Here is a 21,531-nt window from a genome sequence, read left to right on the forward strand (position 1 = left end):
AATTGTAAAGGTGAAAAAAAGAGAGGGGACAAAAATGGGAACTAGAAGTAGTTGGGGAGAGGAAGTGTTATTAGAAAAGAAACTCGGGGCTTCCCCGGTGGTGTGGTGGTTAAGAATCCGCCTGCCAATGCAGGGGACACGGGTTCGAGCCCTGGTCTGGGAAGATCCCACATGCCGCAGAGCAGCTAAGCCCGTGGGCCACAACTGCTGAGCCTGGGCTCTAGAGCCCGCAGGCCACGACTACTGAGCCCACGTGCCACAACTACTGAAGCCCGCGTGCCTAGAGCCCTGTGCTCTGCAGCAAGAGAAGCCACCACAATAAGCCCACACACCACAATGAAGAGTAGCCCCTGCTCGCCGAGGCTAGAGAAAGCCTGCGTGCAGCAACGAAGCCCCAATGCAGCCAAAAATAAAATTAATTAATTTTAAAAAAAAGGAAAGAAATTCTTTGGGCAGGGTGTGGAGACAGCCACCAATAACTGCTTCAGTTACCACTAGTGGATTGATGTCCTGGGCCCCATGAGGTTTACACCTATTAGTGAAACCCAACAGGGGGATTTGCTTGGACAAGAAGCAGTAAAACTAAAGCTGCTGTGTCTGTATTGGCAGTAAACTACCCCATGATGCGGATGCCTTCTGATTGAGGTCTGTTACTTTATCATGTTCCTAAACTGGCTCATTATCAGAAACAGCTGTTATAAAAATCAGATGCCTGAGACTCCTTTCAGACCCGATGAATCCAATGTCTGGGCAGCTGGGTTTTGTTTGCTTTTTTTCTTTTTAAGCTCCTCAGTGCTGCTGGATAGCTTGTTTTTTCTTTCCTGAAAATGTTTCAGGAATAGGATTACATTTCTTTTAAGGGATAGTAATTTAAACAAGTTTTGTAAAAAGAGTACCTATGATTTTGATAATATGTCGCCACACTTATTTGCTTTTTTCTTATGACTTAGTTTTCTCTTTGAAGGAGATGCGTTTCCCCTCTTGGTTCTGATCTTTTCATTACAGCTGCAAGTAGGTAGATACTAGAGACGTGGAGAATTGACACGAGCGCCCTGTAGCTCTTCAGTCAACAAATATTGAGTGTCCTGCGGTGAATGTGTAAGACCCAAAGGCCCGGCCAACAACTGGGAGGGTGCAGAAGTGCAGGGATTGACAGTAGAATAAAGAAAGGTAAAGTGGAAAAACCAGAATGCTGTAGTGGGAGGATTAGGGACCAGATGGTTGCATTTGTTCATTGAACATCCTTGAGCAACAGAGTTATAACCACGAATAATCCGCAACCCCTGGTCCCAGGGAAGCACGGGTCCGAGAAAGGTAACACTTTCAACCGGAACCAACCACTGACACTTCAGTGTGAACTGGGACAAGAGCCCTTTTCCCACAGGTGGGAGAAGAGAGAGCGGGCGGAGCGCGGTGAGGACTGCGTGGGAGCGCAGGAAGGACCGCCCCTTCCCCTCTAACTGATCTAAGGGCCCGCCCCGACCCTGGACCTCAAGGCGAGAACCATCCCGTCATCACAAGTGCCTCCTCTCGCCCCTCCCACCCGCTCTCACGTCGCTAGGTCCCGAGAGGGGAGGGGCGGGGCCAGCTCGCCGAGGCCACACTCCCGCGAGAGCGCCCAGTCCCGCGGGCTGCGCACGCGCAGATCCAGTACGCCTGCGCCTCAGGCCCGGGCGCTCTGCCGCGAGCTCTCGGGGTGTTTGGCGTTACCAAGGAGCCGCTGGCCCCCACGGCAAGGCGGGAGGACCAAACCCGACCGAGGTGGCCGCGGCGAGAGCGGGTGCGATGATGTCCAACCCATTGCATGGCCTGCCCTTTCTCCCGGGCATGTCCTTTAAGGACTCCACGGTGAGGACTTCTCTGCCCAACCCCCTGCCCCCACCCCCGGGCGGCCTCGGAGGGCTCGCAGCTGCTTGAAAGATTGCGTCTCCTTTCTCGTCCGCTCGAGTTTGTCCTCTTTCCCTTCAAACCCGTCCCTCTGCCCCAACCTTGTTCTCTTTTCTCCCTCACCCAGCCTTACCCTCCCTGTCCCATTTTGCCCTCCGCCCATTCCTCTCTAGTTTTTCCACTCCACCCTGGCAGTGTCTTGGCCTCCCAGCGTTCTTACTTGCTGCTCTCCTCAAGCCTCTGCCTCCTCTAGATCACTGACTTCCCCACCTTGCTCCCGAGCTCCCCCTCGGTCCTCTCTCTAGCTCATTCTCCCACCCCCATACCCTTCTCTGATGAGCTCCACCCTTAAACCCTCCCTCCTAGTCTGGGCCCTTTCCCCGAATCAGCCTCTCTACACCTTCATCCTTATTTCCACAGCCCCATCCCACCCACTCTCCCCAGGCCTATCTTTCCCGCCCGCGTTCTTCCTCTTCTGAATCCTAGACCTAGTAAGCGCTCCCACTCCCAGCTGCATTTCCTGTCTTATTTACCACTTCCACCCATTGGCTTCTTTCTGCCAGGTCTTTTATTGCAGTCTCCTCCCTTCGTATTTATGCGTCTACCACATCTCGTCCCTTTTCTACAGTCTGGTCCCACCTTCACCCTGTTCTTGTTTAACCTTCTTTCCCAGTTGTCCTTTCTCCAAAAGTTAGGCTTTCAACGCTTGGCCGTCTTCCTCCCAAACCATCTTCAGGTGCTTTGTAGGAGATAATTCCACATAAATTCCCTCCACTACAGTTGATTCGTTGCTGTTTTTTCTTCTCCTAGCCCTTTTCTTTTCGCTTTAACATTTTTGTAAAAGATTCCTATTTAGATTTTGTTTCACTCTTCCCCTACTTTGTGTTTTTAGTTGCATCCTGTAGACAAAATTGAAGAGAAAAAAAAATAGGCTTGTGTTTTTTTTCTCTGACATAGTTTAGCCCTTGACAAAATTATTATTTAATTCTGAAATTTCAGGGTTACTGAAATATATGTTGGAATATCAACATTAAGATTCAGCAGGCCGATAGGCTGATTATCAGAGATGAAACGATAATTTATATTTATATAGTTTAATAATTTAAACTATTAGTTCCTCTCCCTGATCATGAAGGTCAGATAAAATACATAGTCAATTTATTTTCTTTGGGAGAATGAATTGAAATTGACTGTTTGGTGAGGGAATTTGGATTCTGAATCTCTTCTTCATAGTTATTCCTGCATTAAGACACAGCATTGTAGATTTTTTGCTTCAGTGGACTTTTCAGTTTTATGAAACTTAAAAATGTTGTAGGCACGTTCCTGCCCTGTGCAGGAACAGCTTACCATTTGCTGTTGGTGAGTGTGGGTTACCCATGGGGCAGGGTTGATTTGATTTGGGATTACAGAGGTGTGGGTTGGAGGTGCCAGGCTCTGAGAACATATATTGCCGTACTACAAGTAAGATGAACTGTGCATTGGACATCTTTCAGATTTTAAATACACTGGCCAAGTGTCAGCCAATTTGCCTTATTTTGATATGTGAAAAACATGATCACTATCTTCAGCCGTGAAAGACTAGGTATGTGTAACTCTCAAGACCTTCAGAAGATGAACCACAGGAACTAAGGTGGGGAGCCTGAGGTGGCCTTGCTTGGGGTGCCCTTGAAGTCCACTGATAAAGGTCGTATAGCTGAGTGATGGTAGAGATGTCTGTCTCAAACGGGAAAAGCAAATGAAGCAGATGATGTTGCTTCTGTCTTTAGAGGTGGGAGAAGAGGAGCTTGAAGTTACACAGGTTACCCAGTGATGAAGTCACCTCAGCCCATTTTGTTCTGTGTCATTTGTGTTATGTCCTGTCAACTGATATGTGACCTTGAATGTACAACCCATAAAATAAAGTTCACAGTCCATAACTCTTAGCAAAAGAAGTTTACTCTATTGCACCTTTTATGCTAGTACAGATCCTGAGAGATGGTTGGTTGTTGGGCTGCAAAGAAATTAGGTAGGTAAGTCAGTAATTTTTTTCATAAAAAACATTTTATGATTTATGTGTGTATATATATGTATGTGTGTAAATATGATTTTGAAAGCAACATTGCGAAGAACAGAAAAAGGAAAAAAATTTCCATAAAATTAACATAATCTCTAATTTTCCCTTCCACTTTTTTCCAACTTTATTGAGATATATAATTGATGTATAAATTTAAAGTGTACGACCTGTTGATTTGATATGCTTGTATTTTGCAAAATGATCACCACCATAGCATTAGCTAACACCTCCATCCAGTCATATAATTACCATTTCCTTTTTGTGATGAGAACATTTAAGATCTACTCTCTTAACTTTCAAGTATATAATACACCATTGTTAGCTATAATCATGCTGTACGTTAGATCCTCAGAATGATTTCATTTTATAACTGAATAAACTGGAAGTTTGTATCCTTTGACCACTCTCTCCCCATTTCTTCTACCTCCACCCCCTGTTAACCACCACTCTACTCTCTGTTTCTATGAGTTTGGATTTTTTAGATTCCACATATAAATGATATCATGCATACAGTATTTGTCTTTCTCTTGCTGAAGTTTTTCACTTGACATAATGCCCTCAAGTTTCATCCAAGTTGTCAGAAATGGTAGGATTTCCTTCTTTCTCATGGCTGCATACTATTTCATTGTATATACATGTATAGATAGGTATATACACATTCATACACACATATATGTCATATCTTTATCCATTGCTTGAAACATTGTTTCCATATCTTGGCTATTATGAATAATGCTGTATTGAACAAGGGGGTGCAGGTATCTCTTCAAGATCCTCTTTTCATTACCTTTGGATATATACCCAGAAATGAGATTGCTGGATTGTGTGGTAGTTCTGTTTTTAATTTTTTGAGGAACCTCCACACGGTTTTCCATAATGGCTGTACCAATTTACATTCCCACAAGGGTTTTTTTCTCCACATCCTTTTCAACAGTTGTTAGCTCTTGTCTTTTTGATGATAGCCATCCTAGCAGGTGTGAGATGTTATCTAATTGTGGTTTTAATTGGCATTTCCTTGATGATTAGTGATGTCAAGCACCTTTTCACATACCTCTTGGCCATTTGTATGTCTTCTTTTGGAAAAATATCTATTCAGTTCCTCTACCCGTTTTTTTTCCTCTGCCCATTTTTTAACCAGACTTTGTTTATTTGGATTGTTTTTGTTTTGCTATTGGGTTATATGAGTTCTTTATATATTGGATATTAACCCCTTATTAGGTACATGATCTGCACATTTTCCTCCCATTCTGTAGGTTGCCTTTTCATTTTGTTGATGGTTTCTTTTGCTGTGCAGAAGCTTTTCAGTTTAATGTAGTCCCATTTATTTACTTATTTTTGCTTTTGTTTCTTATGCTTTTGTTGTCAGATCCAAAAAATCATTGCCTAGAACAATGTCAAGGAGCTTTCCTATGTTTTCTTCTAGGAGTTTTACAGTTTCAGGTCTTATGTTTAAGTCTAATCCATTTTGAATTAATTTTTGTGAGTGGTGTAAGATAGGGATCCAGTTTCATTCTTCTGCATGTGGTTATCCAGTTTTCCCAACGCCATTTATTAAAGAGACTATCCTTTTTTCATTGTGTATTCTTGGCTTTCTTGCCAAAGATTAGTTGACTGTATATGTGAGGGTTCATTTCTGGGCTCTCCATTCTGTTCCATTGGTCTATGTGTCTATTTTTCTGCCAATACATATTGTTTTGATTACTGTAGTTTTGTAGTATAGTTTGAAATCAGGATGCCTCCAACTTTGTTGTTCTTTCTCAGGATTGCTTGGCTATTAAGAGTCTTTTGTGGCTCCATAAAAATTTTAGGATTTTTTTTTTCTATTTTTGTGAAAAATGCCATTGGAATTTTGATACTGATTGCATTGACTCTTAGATGGCTTCGGGTAGTATGGACATTTTAGTAATATTAATTCTTCCAAAACATGAATATGCGTTTCTTTTCATTTATTTGTGTTATCTTCAGTTTCTTTCATCAAAAGCTTGTAGTTTTCAGTGTACAGGCCTTTCACCTCCTTGGTTAAATTTATTCCTAAGTATTTTATTGTTTTTGATGCTATCATAAATGAGATTGTTTTCTTAATTTCTCTTTCAGGTAGTTCACTGTTGGTATGTAGAAACACAGCTGATTTTTTGTATGTTGATTTCTGTATCCTGGAATTTTACTGAATTTGTTGACTCGTTCTAACAGTTTTTTGGTGGAGTCATTAAGGTTTATAAGTATAAGATCATATCATCTGCAAACAAAGACAGTTTTACTTCTTCCTTTCCTATTTGGATGCCATTTATTTCTTTTTCTTGCCTGATTGCTCTAACAAGGACTTCCAGTACTATGTTGAATAGTAATGGTGAGAGTAGGCATTCTTCTCTTGTTACTGATCTTAGAGGAAAAGCTTTCAACCTTTCACCTTTGAGTATGATGTTAGTTGTAGGTTTGTCATCTATGGACTTTATTGTGTTGAGGTATGTTCCTTCTATACCCAATTTTTTGAGCATTTTTATCATGAAAGGATATTGTATTTTGCCAAATGCATTTTCTGCATCTGTTGAGATGATCATGTGATTTTTATCTTTCATTCTGTTGATGTGATGTATCACATTTATTTATTTGCACATGTTAAACCATCCTTGCATCTCAGAAATCAGTCCCACTTGACCATGGTGTATGACTCTTTTAATGTGCTGCTGAATTTGGTTTGCTGGTATTTTGTTGAGGATTTTTACATCTGTGTTCATCAGAGATATTGGTCTGTAATTTTATTGTAGTTTCCTTATCTGGCTTTGGTATCAGGGTAATGCTAGTTTTATAAAATGAGTTTGGGAGTGTTCCCTCCTCTTCAGTTTTTTGGAAGCATTTGAGAAGGACTGGCATTAATTCTGCTTTAAATGTTTGGTAGAATTCACCAGTGGTAGAATTCACCAGTGAAACCATCTGGTCCCAAGCTTTTCTCTATTAGGAGGTTTTTGATTCCTGATTCAGTTTCCTTACTTGTTATTGGTCTGTTCAGATTTTCTATTTCTTCATGATTCAATCTTGCTAGGTTGTACATTTCTAGGAGTTTATCGATTTCTTCTAGGTTATCCAGTTTGTTGGCATGTAATTATTCATAGTAGACTCTCATGCTTCTTTGTATTTCTATACTATCAGTTATAATGTCTCCCTTTTCATTCTGATTTTGAGTCCTCTCTCTTTTTTCTTAATCAGTTAGCTAAAGGTTTGTCAATTTTGTTTGTCTTTTCAAAAAAACAGCTTAGTTTCTTTGATCATTTCTATTGTTTTTCTAGTGTCTATTTCATTTATTTCTGCTCTGATCTTTATTATTTCCTTTCTTCTGCTGACTTTGGGCTTAGTTCTTCTTTTTCTAGTTTCTTGAGGTATAAAGTGAAGTGGTTTATTTGAGATCTTATTTCTCAATGCAGGCATATATCATAAACTTAAACCTGCTCTTGCAGCATCCTGTAGATTTTCATTTTTGTGCTTCCATTTTCATCTGTTCAAGATTTTTAAAATTTCCCTTTGATTTCTTTGACTCATTGGTTGTTCAGGAGTGTGTTTTTTAATTTTCACATATTTGTGAATTTTCCAGCTTTCCTTCACTTATTGATTTCTAGTTTCATGCCATTGTAATTGGAAAAGACACTTGGTATGATTTCAGTCTTCTTAAATTGCTGAGACTTATTTTGTGGCCTATCATATGATCTATACTGGAGAATGTTTTGCACATGCTTGAGAATAAAGAGTGCTGCTGTTGAATGGATTGTTCTGTATGTGTGTGTTAGGTCTCTTTGATCTAAAGTATGGTTCAAGTGCAGTGTTTTCCTTGTTGATTTTTTTTCTCTGGCTGATCTGTCCATTGTTGAGAGTGGGGTACTGAAGTCCCTTGCTATAATTGTTTTGTTGTCTATTTTGCCCTTCAGATCAACTGTATTTGTTCACATAAAAATCTACCCTTTTACTCCCCGCCCCTTATTTTTTTGATGTCACCATTTACATCTTTTTGTATAGTGTATCCATTAACAAATTGTTGAAGCTAGGGTTAAGTAGTCTTTATAGTAAAGTAGATAACACATCACCATGTTACAGTATTAGGGTGTCTCCATTTACCTTTACCAGTGTGTTGTATAGTTTCATGTTACTAATAAACACCTTTTTGTTTCAGCTCAAAGAACTCTTTTCAGCATTTCATGTAAGGCAAACTCAGTGGTGACAAAGTCCTTTAGCTTATACTTATTAGGAAAAGTCTTTATCTTGCCTTCCTTTCTGAAGGACAACTTTTCTGGGTAAAGTACTCTTGGTTGGCAGTTTTTTTCTTCATCGCTTTCTAGAGGCCTAAGCTGGCTGCCTGTGTGGTTCCTGGGCTCTGCTGGGGACAGGGGAGAGGAGGGAGCCAGGAGGGACTCAGGTGGTGGCCTGGGCAACCCTGAATGCCTGTGGGACAAAAGCTGGTGAAGTCTGCAGGGGATACATGGCAGCTGCAGCTATGCTGGCTGTTGGCTGTGGGTCAAAATCTGCTGTTTGTCTGCCAAGCAGGTCTCTGTGAACCACAGTGGCTCCCACTGAATGGGTGCTGCCAGTAGCCCCTACTTTTTTCTTCCTTGTTCCTAACTGGCTCTGTACACTTCTACTTCACTAGTCTGTGGGATGAAACTGAGGTGGGACCTTCGTGCAGTGTCTCCAAACGACTGGAGAGCTGACTGCCCACTCTGCTTTTCCTTTCCTGGTTGAGGGGAAGTTGCATCCTGGGGCTGAACAGTGCTGGCTTGGGGGATGGGATGATGCAGAGAAAATGGGTTGTCTTCCTTCTCTTCCTGTGTGAATATCCTCAGTTTTTTGTTTTACTGTGTTGCTGAAACCTCCTAAATGGACTCTGGACCTCTTCCAGAGGTGTTCATGGACAGCTGTCCAACCATTGATCTTTGTGGAGGGATGGGGAGGCTGGGTATCCTACGCCACTGTTTTGGTCTCCTCTGCCTTCAAAAATATTTCCTTTCCACTTTTTTTCTGTAATCTTTTGTTTTTTCCATTTACCAATAAAAATGTGTTGATTGTAAAAAAAAAAAAAAACCATAATCAGAAATGTATAGTACAGACAGAGAACATTCTCCAAGTCTAGCCTTTTTTGTGCACGTGTTTGCATGCTTATAATTAATGATGCATATAATTTTGTAAGCTGCTTTTTTGGACTTATTAAATCATAAATATTTTTCCCAGATTACCACATGGTCTTTAATGGCTGCATAATAGCCCATTAGGTGAGCTTTCCGTCAGTTACTCATGCTTGTCTTTTAGATTGTTTCCCATGGCATGTTTTACTATTGTAATTATAACTATTATAATCTACTATTATAATTATAACTATTGAACATTATAATGGTCAGCCTTAGGCATATTGTTCTTTCCTGTAATTTTGGGTTATATCCTTAAAGAATTGGGGGTGGAATTATTGAGTTCAAGTCTGTTCAATTTAAGTCTGTAATATCCATTTGCTTTCCAAAAAGTTATATGAATATATTAGCATCACTGTAGCAAGAGGGCCTTTGTTTCATTTCAGGTAAAAATTCATTTCACAGAACTAGATCTTCTCAGTTCCATGGTTTATGACCACCAGATAAAATGAAAAACATGGGAAGACTAGTACAAAATTAGGAGTATACATGTGATAATATTTTAGCCTTTTGTGGAAAGTGAGTTGGTAATTAAATTGGACTTTCAGCAGCAGGGCTTTAAGTTTTATTTTAAGATCAGGCTGCTGCATCCCTCCTTTCTGACCGAGTGTTTTAGCTTAAAATACAAGAACCTTCTAAAGTAGGTAAACTTTTTGATGTAAGGTTTGTGGATGTTTATAAACAAAGGTTGAAGTTATATTTTTGAAAGTTAGCTTTTTTACCTAACAAATATTTATAATATAAAGACACACTTCGTTTTTTTCTTCAGAAAACAGCATTTCATAGAAGCCAGACGCTTGGCTATAGGAATGGCTATGCAGTTGTTCGACATCCAACAGTTGGGATCGGCGGGGACCGGCTCCAGGTCAGCCAGCTGTCTCAGGCTGAGCTGGACAAGCTGGCCAGCAAGGCACCAGTCCTCACGTACGGCCAGCCCAAGCAGGCCCCGCGCGCAGAATTCATTCCTGCCTATGTGGCTTTCGACAAAAAGGTATCATCTGGGATGGAAGGGTACCCCTTGAATTCAAATCTCTGAGAGCCAACTGTTTGCAGAAAAGTCAACAGTAAACCACAGCCTCTCCAGACACTCTGAGGAGAAAATTGTTCAAATGCCCCAACCCTTAGTCATAGACAGCTGAACTCAGGATTGAAAGACCCTTTCTTTACTCAGGAAGCCGATTACAGAAAATAATTCCCTGTAGACGTCACTGAAATATTTTCTAAATACAGTTTAAAAAAGTTGGATGAGTTCTGAATTCTTGAGTTCATATTGCTATGTTTACCTGTTCTGTGTTTTCTACTTTTTAAAAATCCTATATTCTGTAGTAATGACAAATCCTTAATCTCTGTGTAGTGCAGAGTGTCATCGTGACGATGACTTCATCTGTTGTCGGTTTTCTCCAGGCTGTCTCCGTAAGTTTTGTTTTTCAGGGAACGTTTCAGATTTGGCATAATATAACCAAAGGGTAGTATAACATTTTTGTTTGTGTCTTATTTACCCTTATGCTTTTGTAATGTGAGTTACTTTATTTCCGTCTGTTAACATTTCCACATCATCCTTGATTTTCCTTGTCACTGAGCTTCCTCTTTTCACTAAGGTGAGCTTGTCCTAACCCTAGCCATGCAGCAGAATTACTGGTGGGACTTTTAAGAAACTTGGATGTTGCCCCAGCCCTCACTGATTCTAATTTCTAGATGATTTTTATGTATAACGGCTGTGAGAACTACTGACTAGTTTTTATAAGTTAGCTTTCTTCATTTACTCCTAGCCTATCTTATTTCTCTCTTTTTTTGGTCTTACGTTTCATTTTATTATTTTTGTTAAATGTCTATACCATTTTCATCCAGCTGGCCAATCTTTATTAATAAATAAAAATTTATTAATAAAGATATTTTGTACCTTCCAGCCTCTGTTGAAGCTAGAGGCTGGAAGGTACAAAATAATCTAGTGGTGAAAATATGCCATTTACATTAATAATCACTTAATTAAAATTTTTTTTAATGTATCAGATGTAATCTATATCATCTCCCCTTCCCCATCTCAACTAACTCATTTGATACAAACACGTTGACATGTCCACTTATAGGCTGAACCTAAACATCCATATCAATGATATGATTGGGTATTTCTTTACCTTTTTCTTGTTTCTCTTGTTTATTTACAGCTGTGACAGGCACTGCAAAACCAGCAGAAAAGGGAAACGGGTGAAAATACAAGAGAGGAGTGGGATAGGCATTTAACAGTTTATCAAGATACAAATGGTTAGGTTCAATTTTTACTGAAAACAATCGCAAATAACTATCGTAAACTAGAACGTGATAAAGTATTAATGAGGGACTTCCCTGATGGTCCAGTGGTTAAGACTTTGCCTTCCAATGCAGGGGGTGCAGGTTCGACCCCTGGTCGGGGAGCTAAGATCCCACATGCCTCGCGACCAAAAAACCAAAACATAAAGCAGAAGCAATATTGTAACAAATTCAGTAAAGACTTAAGAAAAAAAGTATTAATGAAATTCAAAGAGGGAGAATTGTGCCAGAATAGGAAGTAAGCTTCTTAGTTTTTGTTTTTCTATGTAATTTTATGCTAATTGTCATTACTTAATTTATACTTTTAAAATATTATTTGTAATTAATTTCTTTAAAGATAGTGCTCATGAAAAGAATATTTACATTTTTGTTTTCCTATTCGTTTTACTTGGATCATCACCATTTCCTATAAATGATTCTTACCATAGATAATGAGGTAGAGTAGTTAAATGCATGGTTTTGAAACTAGGATTTTTTTGTGTGATAAGAAAACTATGGGTTTTCTGAATTAGATCAGAGTTTAAATTTTTTGGTAATACCCAGAAGTCCACTTAATAGCCAACATATTTGTCCATGTTTTGGACATTCTTTGTACTGTTCCTCATCCTTAGAATGTAAGTATTTCTTATGCAGATTATAAAGATCAGGATATCTCCAAGGAGTGCCTGCATCTTTCTCTTTGCTCCCGTACGGTTCTCGTCATCATCACCCACTGTATCCATTTCCCAGGCTAACTTCCCACTCTGTGTTCCTCTTTCATCCTCTTCATCTTTAACTTCCATCCTGCTGCCATTTCAAACACTCAGGTGAGTATTTCTCTACCTAGGGTCATACCATCTTGTCTTAAGAAACCTTCTTTCTACTTGTAACCCTTTAAGCAACTTTTTTCCTCCCTTGATTGTCACTTCACTTAGAAGCTGACTTCTTCACCCTCGAGCCCCAAACTACTTTTTCTTAGTAGCCAGTGTTGTTTTACTTGTCAGATCTGGAGAGGTTTTCTTTACCAGCATTCTCTTTTACCTGTTTACAACATCTGCCATTGCTGACCCCCTTTACTCTTTGAAACTCTGCTTTTCTTTTGCTACCAGGACTCTTCACTCTCCTGGTTTTCTTCTCTCTGTCTATCTCTCTCAATGCTCCTGCTCTGGCCTTCCTTCCTCCTCTCATTTATTAACGGTAAGTGTTTTCAAGGTTCTGTTCTCATTCCTTATTCTATATTGTTGAGAGATTTCACCCACTTTTGTGTTTTCAGCTGTCATCTCAAGGTAGACAACTGTCAATGTTTATTTCCAATTCTGACCTCATTGAAACTCCAGACCTGCCGCGGGATCTCTTCACCTGATGAGCTGTTGGCACCTCTGTAGCTCAGCTCATCACCTTTTCCCGCAGATGTGCTCCTTCTGTGTTCCCCTCGGTAATCCAAGCTTGAAGAGCTTGAAACCTGAGCCACGTTTGGCTCTTTCTTGCTTCACTCCCCACATTCAGTGATTTGCCGAGTCGAGTATCTCTCACTTCCCTTTCCTCTCCCGCTATCTTAGTTCAGACAAGCAGCGTGTTAACAGCTAACATGTCGTTAACTGTTGTATTAGTCTCATGTTTTTTATGCTCATAACAGGTCTACTGCTTGGTTTATTCCCCAAAGCACAGCTCTCATGATATCACTTCTCAGGGGGAACATTACCACTACCCAGCTGCTCTAGCCCCCAGTTGAAAGTCATCCTTTTTAAAAAATTTATTTTATTTTATTTTTTTAATTGAAGTATAGTTGATTTACAATGTGTGTTTCAGGTGTACAGCAAAGTGGTTCAGTTATACATATATATATATATCTATTTCAGATTCTTTTCCCTTATTATTATAAGGTTATTATACAAAATATTGAGTATAGTTCCCTGAGTTATACAGTGGGTCCTTGTTGGTTATTTATTTCACATATAGCAGTATGTATCTGTTAATCCCAAACTCCTAATTTATCCCCCCCTTCCTGAAAGTCATCCTTGACTCTTCTTTTCCCTCAAAACCCACATCCAATCTTATCATCAAGCTCTGTCATTTCTGTCTCTAAAATATATAACTAATCCATTTACATATTTCCAACTCCACTATTAACATTAATTCATTTCCCACAGAACAGCCAGGCCTGTCTTTTAAAAATAAATTTCAGAACATGTCACGTACTGACCAAAATACTTCTCCATGGCTTTCTCATCATATACACAACTGTACAGGTTTCCTGCAGTCACCACGAGACCTGGCCCTAACTGCTGTTTCTGCAGCTTTTTCCTGGGCCTCTCTTTTCCTCACCCACTGTGTTTCAGTCACACTAGATTTATTTTCCTTATTTTCTTGAGATTGTAATACACCACCCCAGGACCTTTGCATGTGCTGTTCCCCCTACCTGGAATAGCTTTCCCTCTGCTCTTAAGCAGCTGACTCCATCTCATCCTTCAGTGTGACTTACTATGAAGCTTTTTCTGGCCACTATGCTAAGGTGGTCCCTCTGTATTTTTCTCTATCATTTTTTTGTTTCCTTCACAGTAGTGTGTTACAGTTTGTATTGCTGATTTGTTTAGTGTTTATCTGTCCTACTTGAGTGTATACTTCATTAGCGCAAGGACTCATCTGGTCTATTCTGTGATTGGTACTCAATAAATATTAGTTGAAAAAAATGAGATGAATCATTATTTAAGAAATAAAATTAACATATTAGTGTCACTGCTGAAAATTGGCAAGCTGAGCATGCAATGCACAGATATAATAAACTAAAAATAATTTAAAAAGTGTACCTAGGCTTTTTATAATTGTATGTGATATGAAAATATTCAGCATCTTCCCCATCAATTTGACATCATTGCGAATAGTGCCAAGTTTCTTGGGGCATTCTGAGCACTTCCTGGGAGTTAGGAGACGTGGATTCTAATTCTGGGTGTTGTGTTGGCACCTTGAGGACTCTCAGTATTTAGTGTCCTCATCTATATAATTAGTTAGAATACATGTAGGAATCTACCCAGCTGTAAAATTCCATGAAAAATAAATTTTTAAACACAGTATCTAAATATTACTTTTTCCTTCCTTTTTACATAATATATTTCCTTCTTATTCTACCTGGGAAAGCTAATGTTATCTTAACTACTTGCTAAACAGTTTTCCTAGATTAACTCTTTTCTAGTCATTTCTTTCTGGGTGGAGCACAGAACTCTTAATTCTGTTCTTAATAAGTAGCTAAGTGCCTTTTTGATTAACAGTCAAATAAATAAGTACATTCAGGGTTAGAGTATTTTTTCCTGAGTCTTCACATGTTGGTCTGGCTCTCTGTAATATGACTTACATGGTGAAAACATGTAGTTTTAGCCATATGTATAGATCATATGCCAGAGGAAACCCAAGTACTTTATTGCACAAACTGATTCATATTAAAAAATCAGAGATAAATGTACAGACAGAAAAAAACTTCTAGGGTTTTTTTTTTAATGGGTAAAATTTTTTACCACTTACAGTTTATGTCAGACAACAAACTGCCAAATAACCGAGAACATAAGAATTTAGTGCCCTAGTTAACTGAATAGTCAGTTTCTTCAATAAATACCAAATATACCATATATACATAATCAGTTACTTCTTTTCCCTGCACAATCTGAATGTACTAGAATGAATATAAAGTGAACACTTTTACTGTGCATTATTTAATTTTGCATTATTTCATTTTTCTTTGCTTCAAAAGGAATGTTTTGGATTTTACAAAGTGATCATGTGGTCACAATTCACTACTGTAAATGTACAAAGATAGGAGATTAGGATTCATTTGTACTGATCACATGGCATAAGTCTATAAGGTTTGTTTTTAAATAACTCATTATCATTAACATTTTAAAATACAGGATGCAAAAAATTCTGATTATTTGAGCCTTTAAAATGTGTGTGTATCTTTTCCCAGCCTCCCATTCTGAGGCCAGGTTCCTGTTGCCAAAGGTATTTTCATCCCTTTCATCTTAGAAAACAGATGGCATAGGAAACTGGGGGTGCCCCAGGCTTCAATCTTTCGTTTTCTTCTTTGTCTATGCTCACTACTTTGGTCCAGACTCATGCCTTGAAATGTCCTTTACGCAAGCAGTCCCCAACCTTTTTGGCACCTCAGACCGGTTTCGTGGAAGACGGTTTTTCCACGGACCCCGGGGAGAGGGGCGGGTAAAGGTTTCGGGATGATTCAAGTGCATTACACTTACTGTGCACTTTATTTCTATTATTATTACATTGTAATATATAGTGAAATAATTCTGCTGACAGGAGGCGGAGCTCAGGTGGTAACGCAATCGATGGGGAGCAGCTGTAAATACGGATGAAGTTTCACTTGCCCGCCAGCCACCCATGTCCTGCTGTGCGGCCCGGGGGTTGGGGACCCCTGCTTTACACAGTGAATTGTGTCCTGAATTCTACATGTAACTGCCTATCTGACATCTCCTCTTGAATGTTCAATGGATATCTGAAACTAAACGTGTTCAAAACCAAACCCCTAATTTTGTTTCCCACCCCCCCAAACCTGCTCCACTGCATTCTGCTCTGTATCAGATTGACAGCAGTTCCATTTTCTCGGTTGCTCAGGTCAGAATGTTGAGTCATCCTGATTCTCCTCTAATACTGGCTTCTTTCCCAAAACCCAGCCCTGCGTCTCAGGTTGCCTCCTGCCACAGTAACCGTGCATGCTGAATTCAGGAAGTCTAAAATCCAGCTCACCGTCTGCTCTACAGAGTTATCTTCTCAGGTAAATCTGTGTAAGCCTGTGGCTCAGGTACAGACCATTTCGTACGTGAATTACTGATCATGTCCTCTTTCAATTCTTTGCAACTGTTGTAAAATGTTACTTTAAAAGGATCTTTGTCTTTTGCTTTTACCATATGATTTTTCTCCTTTAAACATTCCATTACATTCATCCATCTCATCTTTTTATTATGAGTTTTAAGGTCTTGACTCCATTATATTCATATTTCTCCTATGCAGCTGCCCGTTCTCTTTTGCTTTTTATCTTGTTCTTCCACAGCAGACATTATATATTATCTCATCTTCCCATCCATTGAGCCATAATTGTCTTCACTAAAGAGTCTCCTTGGTTTGTTCCTCTTACTCTAGTAGAGGTTTGGGTTAACACTCTTGCCTCCCTGAAGCATCATTCTAATACGTTCTTGCCCTGAAAAGAAGTATTAAAAATAGAATTATAGACATTTAAAAATCCCAACGCATGTCAACATGAGCTTTTTTTTTTTTTGGCCACGCCGCGCCGCTTGTAGGATCTTAGTGCACAGACCAGGGCTCGAACCGGCGTCCTTGTCAGTGAAAGCGCAGAGTCCTAACCACTGGACCACCAGGGAATTCCCAACATAAGCTTTTTATATTGTTTTTAAGTGTTTTTTCAAACGTACAGTAGATGTGTCATTTTGACTTTACACTGATGCTGATGCTTCCAGAGGACACGCCACCCAAGAGTCTATGGTGGATTGTTGATTTGAGAGTCATTCATATAGAGTCTCTAAGAATGAATGTCATTAATGTGCATCTACAAGGGACTGCACTCCTAAAGAAATGGACTGGAGACTTCATTTTCATTTTGAAACCAAAAGTCATAGTCTCTTATTCTTTCTGGAAATTCTAAGAGGGATTTTTGACATTGAAGTAAAGCTAGTAGAGTTAAGATCTTTAAGCCATCTTGTCAAGGAACGTGTTAATAAACAGTCTAACACGTAGTTTGAATATTTAGAGCAGAGGCCAGCAGGCTTTTTCTGTGAAGAGCCAAATAATAAATATTTTGGGCTTTGCAGCTGTCTTTGTCTGTTCGAGCTGCCATAATAAAATACAGACAGACAGGTGACTTAAACAATAGAAATTAATTTTCTCACAGTTCTGGAGGCTTCAAGTCCAAGATCAGGACTCCTGCTAATTTGGTTTCTGGTGAAGTCTCTCTTCCTGGCTTCCAGAGAGATGCCTTCTTGCTGTGTCCTCACGTGGCCGTTCCTCAGTGCCTGTGGGCTAAGAGAGGGGGGAGCTCTCTTCCTCTTCTTACAAAGCCACCGGTTCTGTTGGATTAGGGCCCCACCCTTAGGGCTCATTTAATCCGAATTACCTCCTAAAGACCCTATTTCCAAATACAGTCACGTTGGGGGTTAGGGTTCCAACATATGAGTATTGTGGGGGTGGCAGACAGTTCAGTCCATAGCAGCAGCCCAGCTACTCAGCTCTGCCCTCGTAATGGGAAAGCAACCATTAGCAATTACGTGTTAATTATTTCGTATAATTTCCATGTGTTTTGAATTTTTATTCTTCTTTTGATTTTTCAACAATTTAAATATGAAAACATTCTTAGCTTGCAGGTTATACAGAAACAGGTGGCAGGGGTAGGTTTGTCCCGTGATCGTAGTTTGGCAGCCCTTGACTTAGAAGATGGGAGTGATGAGTATTCGAATCTCCCTGAGTGGTTCTCTGCACAGGAAGGTACTTGGTATTTTTGGATGAGACACTAATACACCATTTTTCCCTCCTTTTTGTATTACAGGTGCTGAAATTTGATGCCTATTTCCAAGAAGATGTTCCTCTGTCAACTGAGGAACATTACAGGATCCGCCAAGTGAACATTTACTACTATCTGGAAGATGACAGCATGTCTGTCATAGAGCCTGTTGTGGAAAACTCCGGGATCCCTCAAGGCAAGTTAATCAAACGGCAGCGCCTAGCCAAGAATGACCGGGGAGACCATTACCATTGGAAAGACCTAAACCGAGGAATAAACATCACAATTTATGGCAGAACTTTTCGCATTGTTGACTGTGACAAGTTCACACAGGTATAGTATATGTTTTTGGAAGCTGTGGTGCTTAGGCATTATTCTAATCTACGGAAGGATACATGTCACTTGTTAGGGTAAGAGGAGGGCACTGATCATCTGTCCTGAGTGGATTATTGTGTAGGTTAATTTGGCATTTGTCTATGTCCTACATGCCATCACTATGTAGTGACATCATTTTTTTCAAAATGATATTGCTACATATCCATTCAAATAAAGTTAAATTCCCTTCACAGCTGAATCATTTGATAAGAAATCAGTTCACATGCCAGTTCAGACAGAGAATAGGGGAGCTAGTTCCCTTGATGGGGTAGAAATATGGAAGAGGCACTGGGCAATTTAGCTGAAGTTTGGGTTTACAAAAATAACACTACCACTATTAGCAGATATGAGCCTAAAATTTTTTGTACAATTCGTATTTTTTCCGTAACTCATACTTGCTTTGTTCTAGGGAAACTTGATATCTAAAGAATTCCTGGAATAAAAGCATTTTTAAAGGAAAACACTTTTTTACAGTGAGAAAAATCCTCCATTTCTCTATTTCGTAAATATGGATTTTTTGATAACTTATACTTAATTATAGAGAGAGAGAGAGGAAGAAGCGAGTGAGAGAGAGCACTTTCTTTAGCACAAAGTGTAGGTATTAGGAAATAAATTCCAAATATGTTTCACTTAAAAAAAATTTTAGTAGCAAAATTACAGTTCCTGAATTTTTTATGCCTTTAATCCCATGTGACCTAATGCCACATGTGATTAATTTTTACCATGCACTGAGCTCCTGTGAGTTCACTCATTTATTTTTTTCATTTAGTAATTTATTTAGCAAATGGTTACTGAGTGTCTGCTGTGTGCCAGGCACTGTTCTAGGTGCCAGGTATAAGTATTTGCCCTTGTGGAGGTTATTACATTCTGGTTGGAGGAGACAAATAATAAGCAAACAAATGTATAATATGTCAGATGCTGCTAAGAGCTATGGAAGGAACTAAAGAGAGTAAAGGAGATGGGAGTTGGAGGGGGCACGATATGTAAAGGCTGGGCAGGGAAGGCCTCACTGATGAGATGATGCAGGGACAGGACCTCAGGGCAGTGAGGAAAGGAGCCATGGCATCCTTGGCTTGTCTCCCCAGAGCTGCCGAGAAAACCGTGTAGAAGGTGGAGGTGCCAGACCATCTCTGAGATACTGTCCCCTTCAAATGTGTTCTGATCTCTCATTTTTTAGGTTTTGAAGTTCTTTTTATCTTAGGCAGTTCCAGAATTGTGCTGACAGTGAAAAATTATGAAATGTATAAATTTAAGGTTTTACAATTGTTTTTACAATTGTGTCTTTACAGACAGTTTGAACATTTGCAAGTTGATCACTGAGCCATTGATCTAAGCCAGTTACAGTCAGTTCTCATTATTAGTGGTAGTTACATTCAGTGCAGTCGCCACAAACACTGAGTTAGCAAATACTGAACCATTGCTCCTAAGAGAAATACAGAGTTAGGTTTCTACAAGCTTCTGGTCAAAATGTTACCTTGTTCTGTGTGTTCTTTCTGTTTACAGACGCCATATTTAAAATATATTGTTGATTCATTAACATTGAGGTCATGGCCAAAGCACTGTAAGTCATGCCTGAATGAAGCTTAGCTGACACTTGTATTTTTTCCTTAAGATACATCACAGCTGCCTTCTTTTCTGTGGTAAAATATACATAACCTGAAATTTAGCACTTTAACCATTTTTAGATGTACAGTTCAGTGGCACTGAGTACATATCACAGTCTTCTTGTACTGAGAACAGAAAACAGCACTGCTCTTTGGGGGCTACTTCAGACAGCAAAATCACCAACAGAAAGCACTTAAGTGAGAAAAAGTGGCTCCAAATAGACCATGAAAAGGACACGTTTTCACCAGGAAAGCTGAAAACAAGAAGGCAGAACTTCACGTTGTTCAGCCTCAGCTGGCAACTCAGAATTTTCACTGCTCTGTGCACAGCTGCAAAGGACCACAAAAGCGCCACAAGGGTTGATTACAAATAAGTTTTAGCAAGAGGACAAATTTGTAAATACAGAAATTTGTGAATAATGGGGATCAGCTGTATTTTAATTACTAATGATAGACAAGAGCTGAGTATTTCAGGCACTGATGATTAGATTGAATTATGTTTTCAATAATTGATGTTAGGTTACAAGTTGGCTTCTATAACAGTTTGAGATTTGTTCACATCTTATCTAATTTGATGGTTTTCACTACAGCTGGACCTATGAGTGGATAAGGAGGAGACTGGCTTTATAGTGTGATTTGGACAAGGAACTACCTCCATTCACACATATCATCATCACCATCCCTTCTCACCCACTCCTCATGGCTCCACATAAATGGTCCTATAGACAGAATGAACTGAACATGTTAAAAAATAGAGCTCCAGAACTCAGCTAGAATTTATTATTTTCACTAAAGTATTACTGCTGGTGTCACAGATGTGAATCCTACTCCACAGATACAGGTGCACAAGAAATGTTATTTTGTTTTTTAAAAGTAACTTAAGACCTAATTGAGCCCCAGTCAAACTGGCCTGGTGTTTCTGTTCGCCCTCAGCTTTGCCAAAGATTCTAAGCCCTAAGGATAGCAAGTAAGCAGCAGCACTTGCAGACCCAAAGGGGTTATCTACGCAGGGTCCCTAGGTTGTCCAGTGACCAAGGGCACCTCCCTGAAGCTTGGTGCTGAGTAAGAGACTGGACTCTGAGCATCTGTGCTGACTGGCTGCACCTGTTCTCCAAGCGTCCCTGCAGAGACCTGGGGAGTCTTGCTCTTCTAAGGCCTACCAACCTGTGTGTGTTTTCCAGTCTGGGGAAATCTCCCCCTTTCTGTCTTCTTGCCCTCAAAGACATTCCCTTCTCTCCCCTCCTCCTGGGACACCTTAGAATAATCAATTCAAGGAGTTTAGGCTTTTTCTAAGAGACAGGAAGAACAGTCAACTTCAGGAAGCTTCTACATTCCTCCCGAAATCCCTAAAGTAAGGTTAATAAAGGGCCTGGTTATCAGTTGTAAGCAACAAAAAGGAGTAAAACACCCATTAAATTTCTCAGTCAATAATCCTGCTACACTAGTAGACCATCTCAAGGGAGGGGAGAATTTTATTGTCATCTGCAATTCAGTACTTTTAGTAGATGTTGAGATCATAATATTTTAATATTGAAGGATATAGGGGGGACTTCCCTGGTGGCACAGTGGTTAGGAATCTGCCTGCCAACGCAGGGGACACAGGTTCGAGCCCTGGTCCGGGAAGGTCCCACATGCTACGGAGCA

At 39.8% G+C, this 21,531-nt stretch overlaps 1 protein-coding gene across 1 annotated transcript in view; it reads left to right on the forward strand.

Moving 5' to 3' along the window:
- The first annotated feature begins 1,720 nt into the window (after nt 1-1,720).
- Nucleotides 1,721-21,531, forward strand: part of EFHC1 (EF-hand domain containing 1) — a 60,440-nt gene continuing 40,629 nt past the window's right edge. The window contains exons 1-3 of the mRNA XM_065885323.1: nt 1,721-1,848; nt 9,875-10,096; nt 17,954-18,241. Coding sequence (XP_065741395.1) covers nt 1,786-1,848; nt 9,875-10,096; nt 17,954-18,241 — 573 coding nt within the window. The 5' untranslated portion in view covers nt 1,721-1,785. The remainder of the gene's footprint in view (nt 1,849-9,874; nt 10,097-17,953; nt 18,242-21,531) is intronic.

Source organism: Phocoena phocoena, chromosome 10 (genome assembly GCF_963924675.1).
Source record: "Phocoena phocoena chromosome 10, mPhoPho1.1, whole genome shotgun sequence".
In the NCBI taxonomy this organism is placed as follows: domain Eukaryota; kingdom Metazoa; phylum Chordata; class Mammalia; order Artiodactyla; family Phocoenidae; genus Phocoena; species Phocoena phocoena.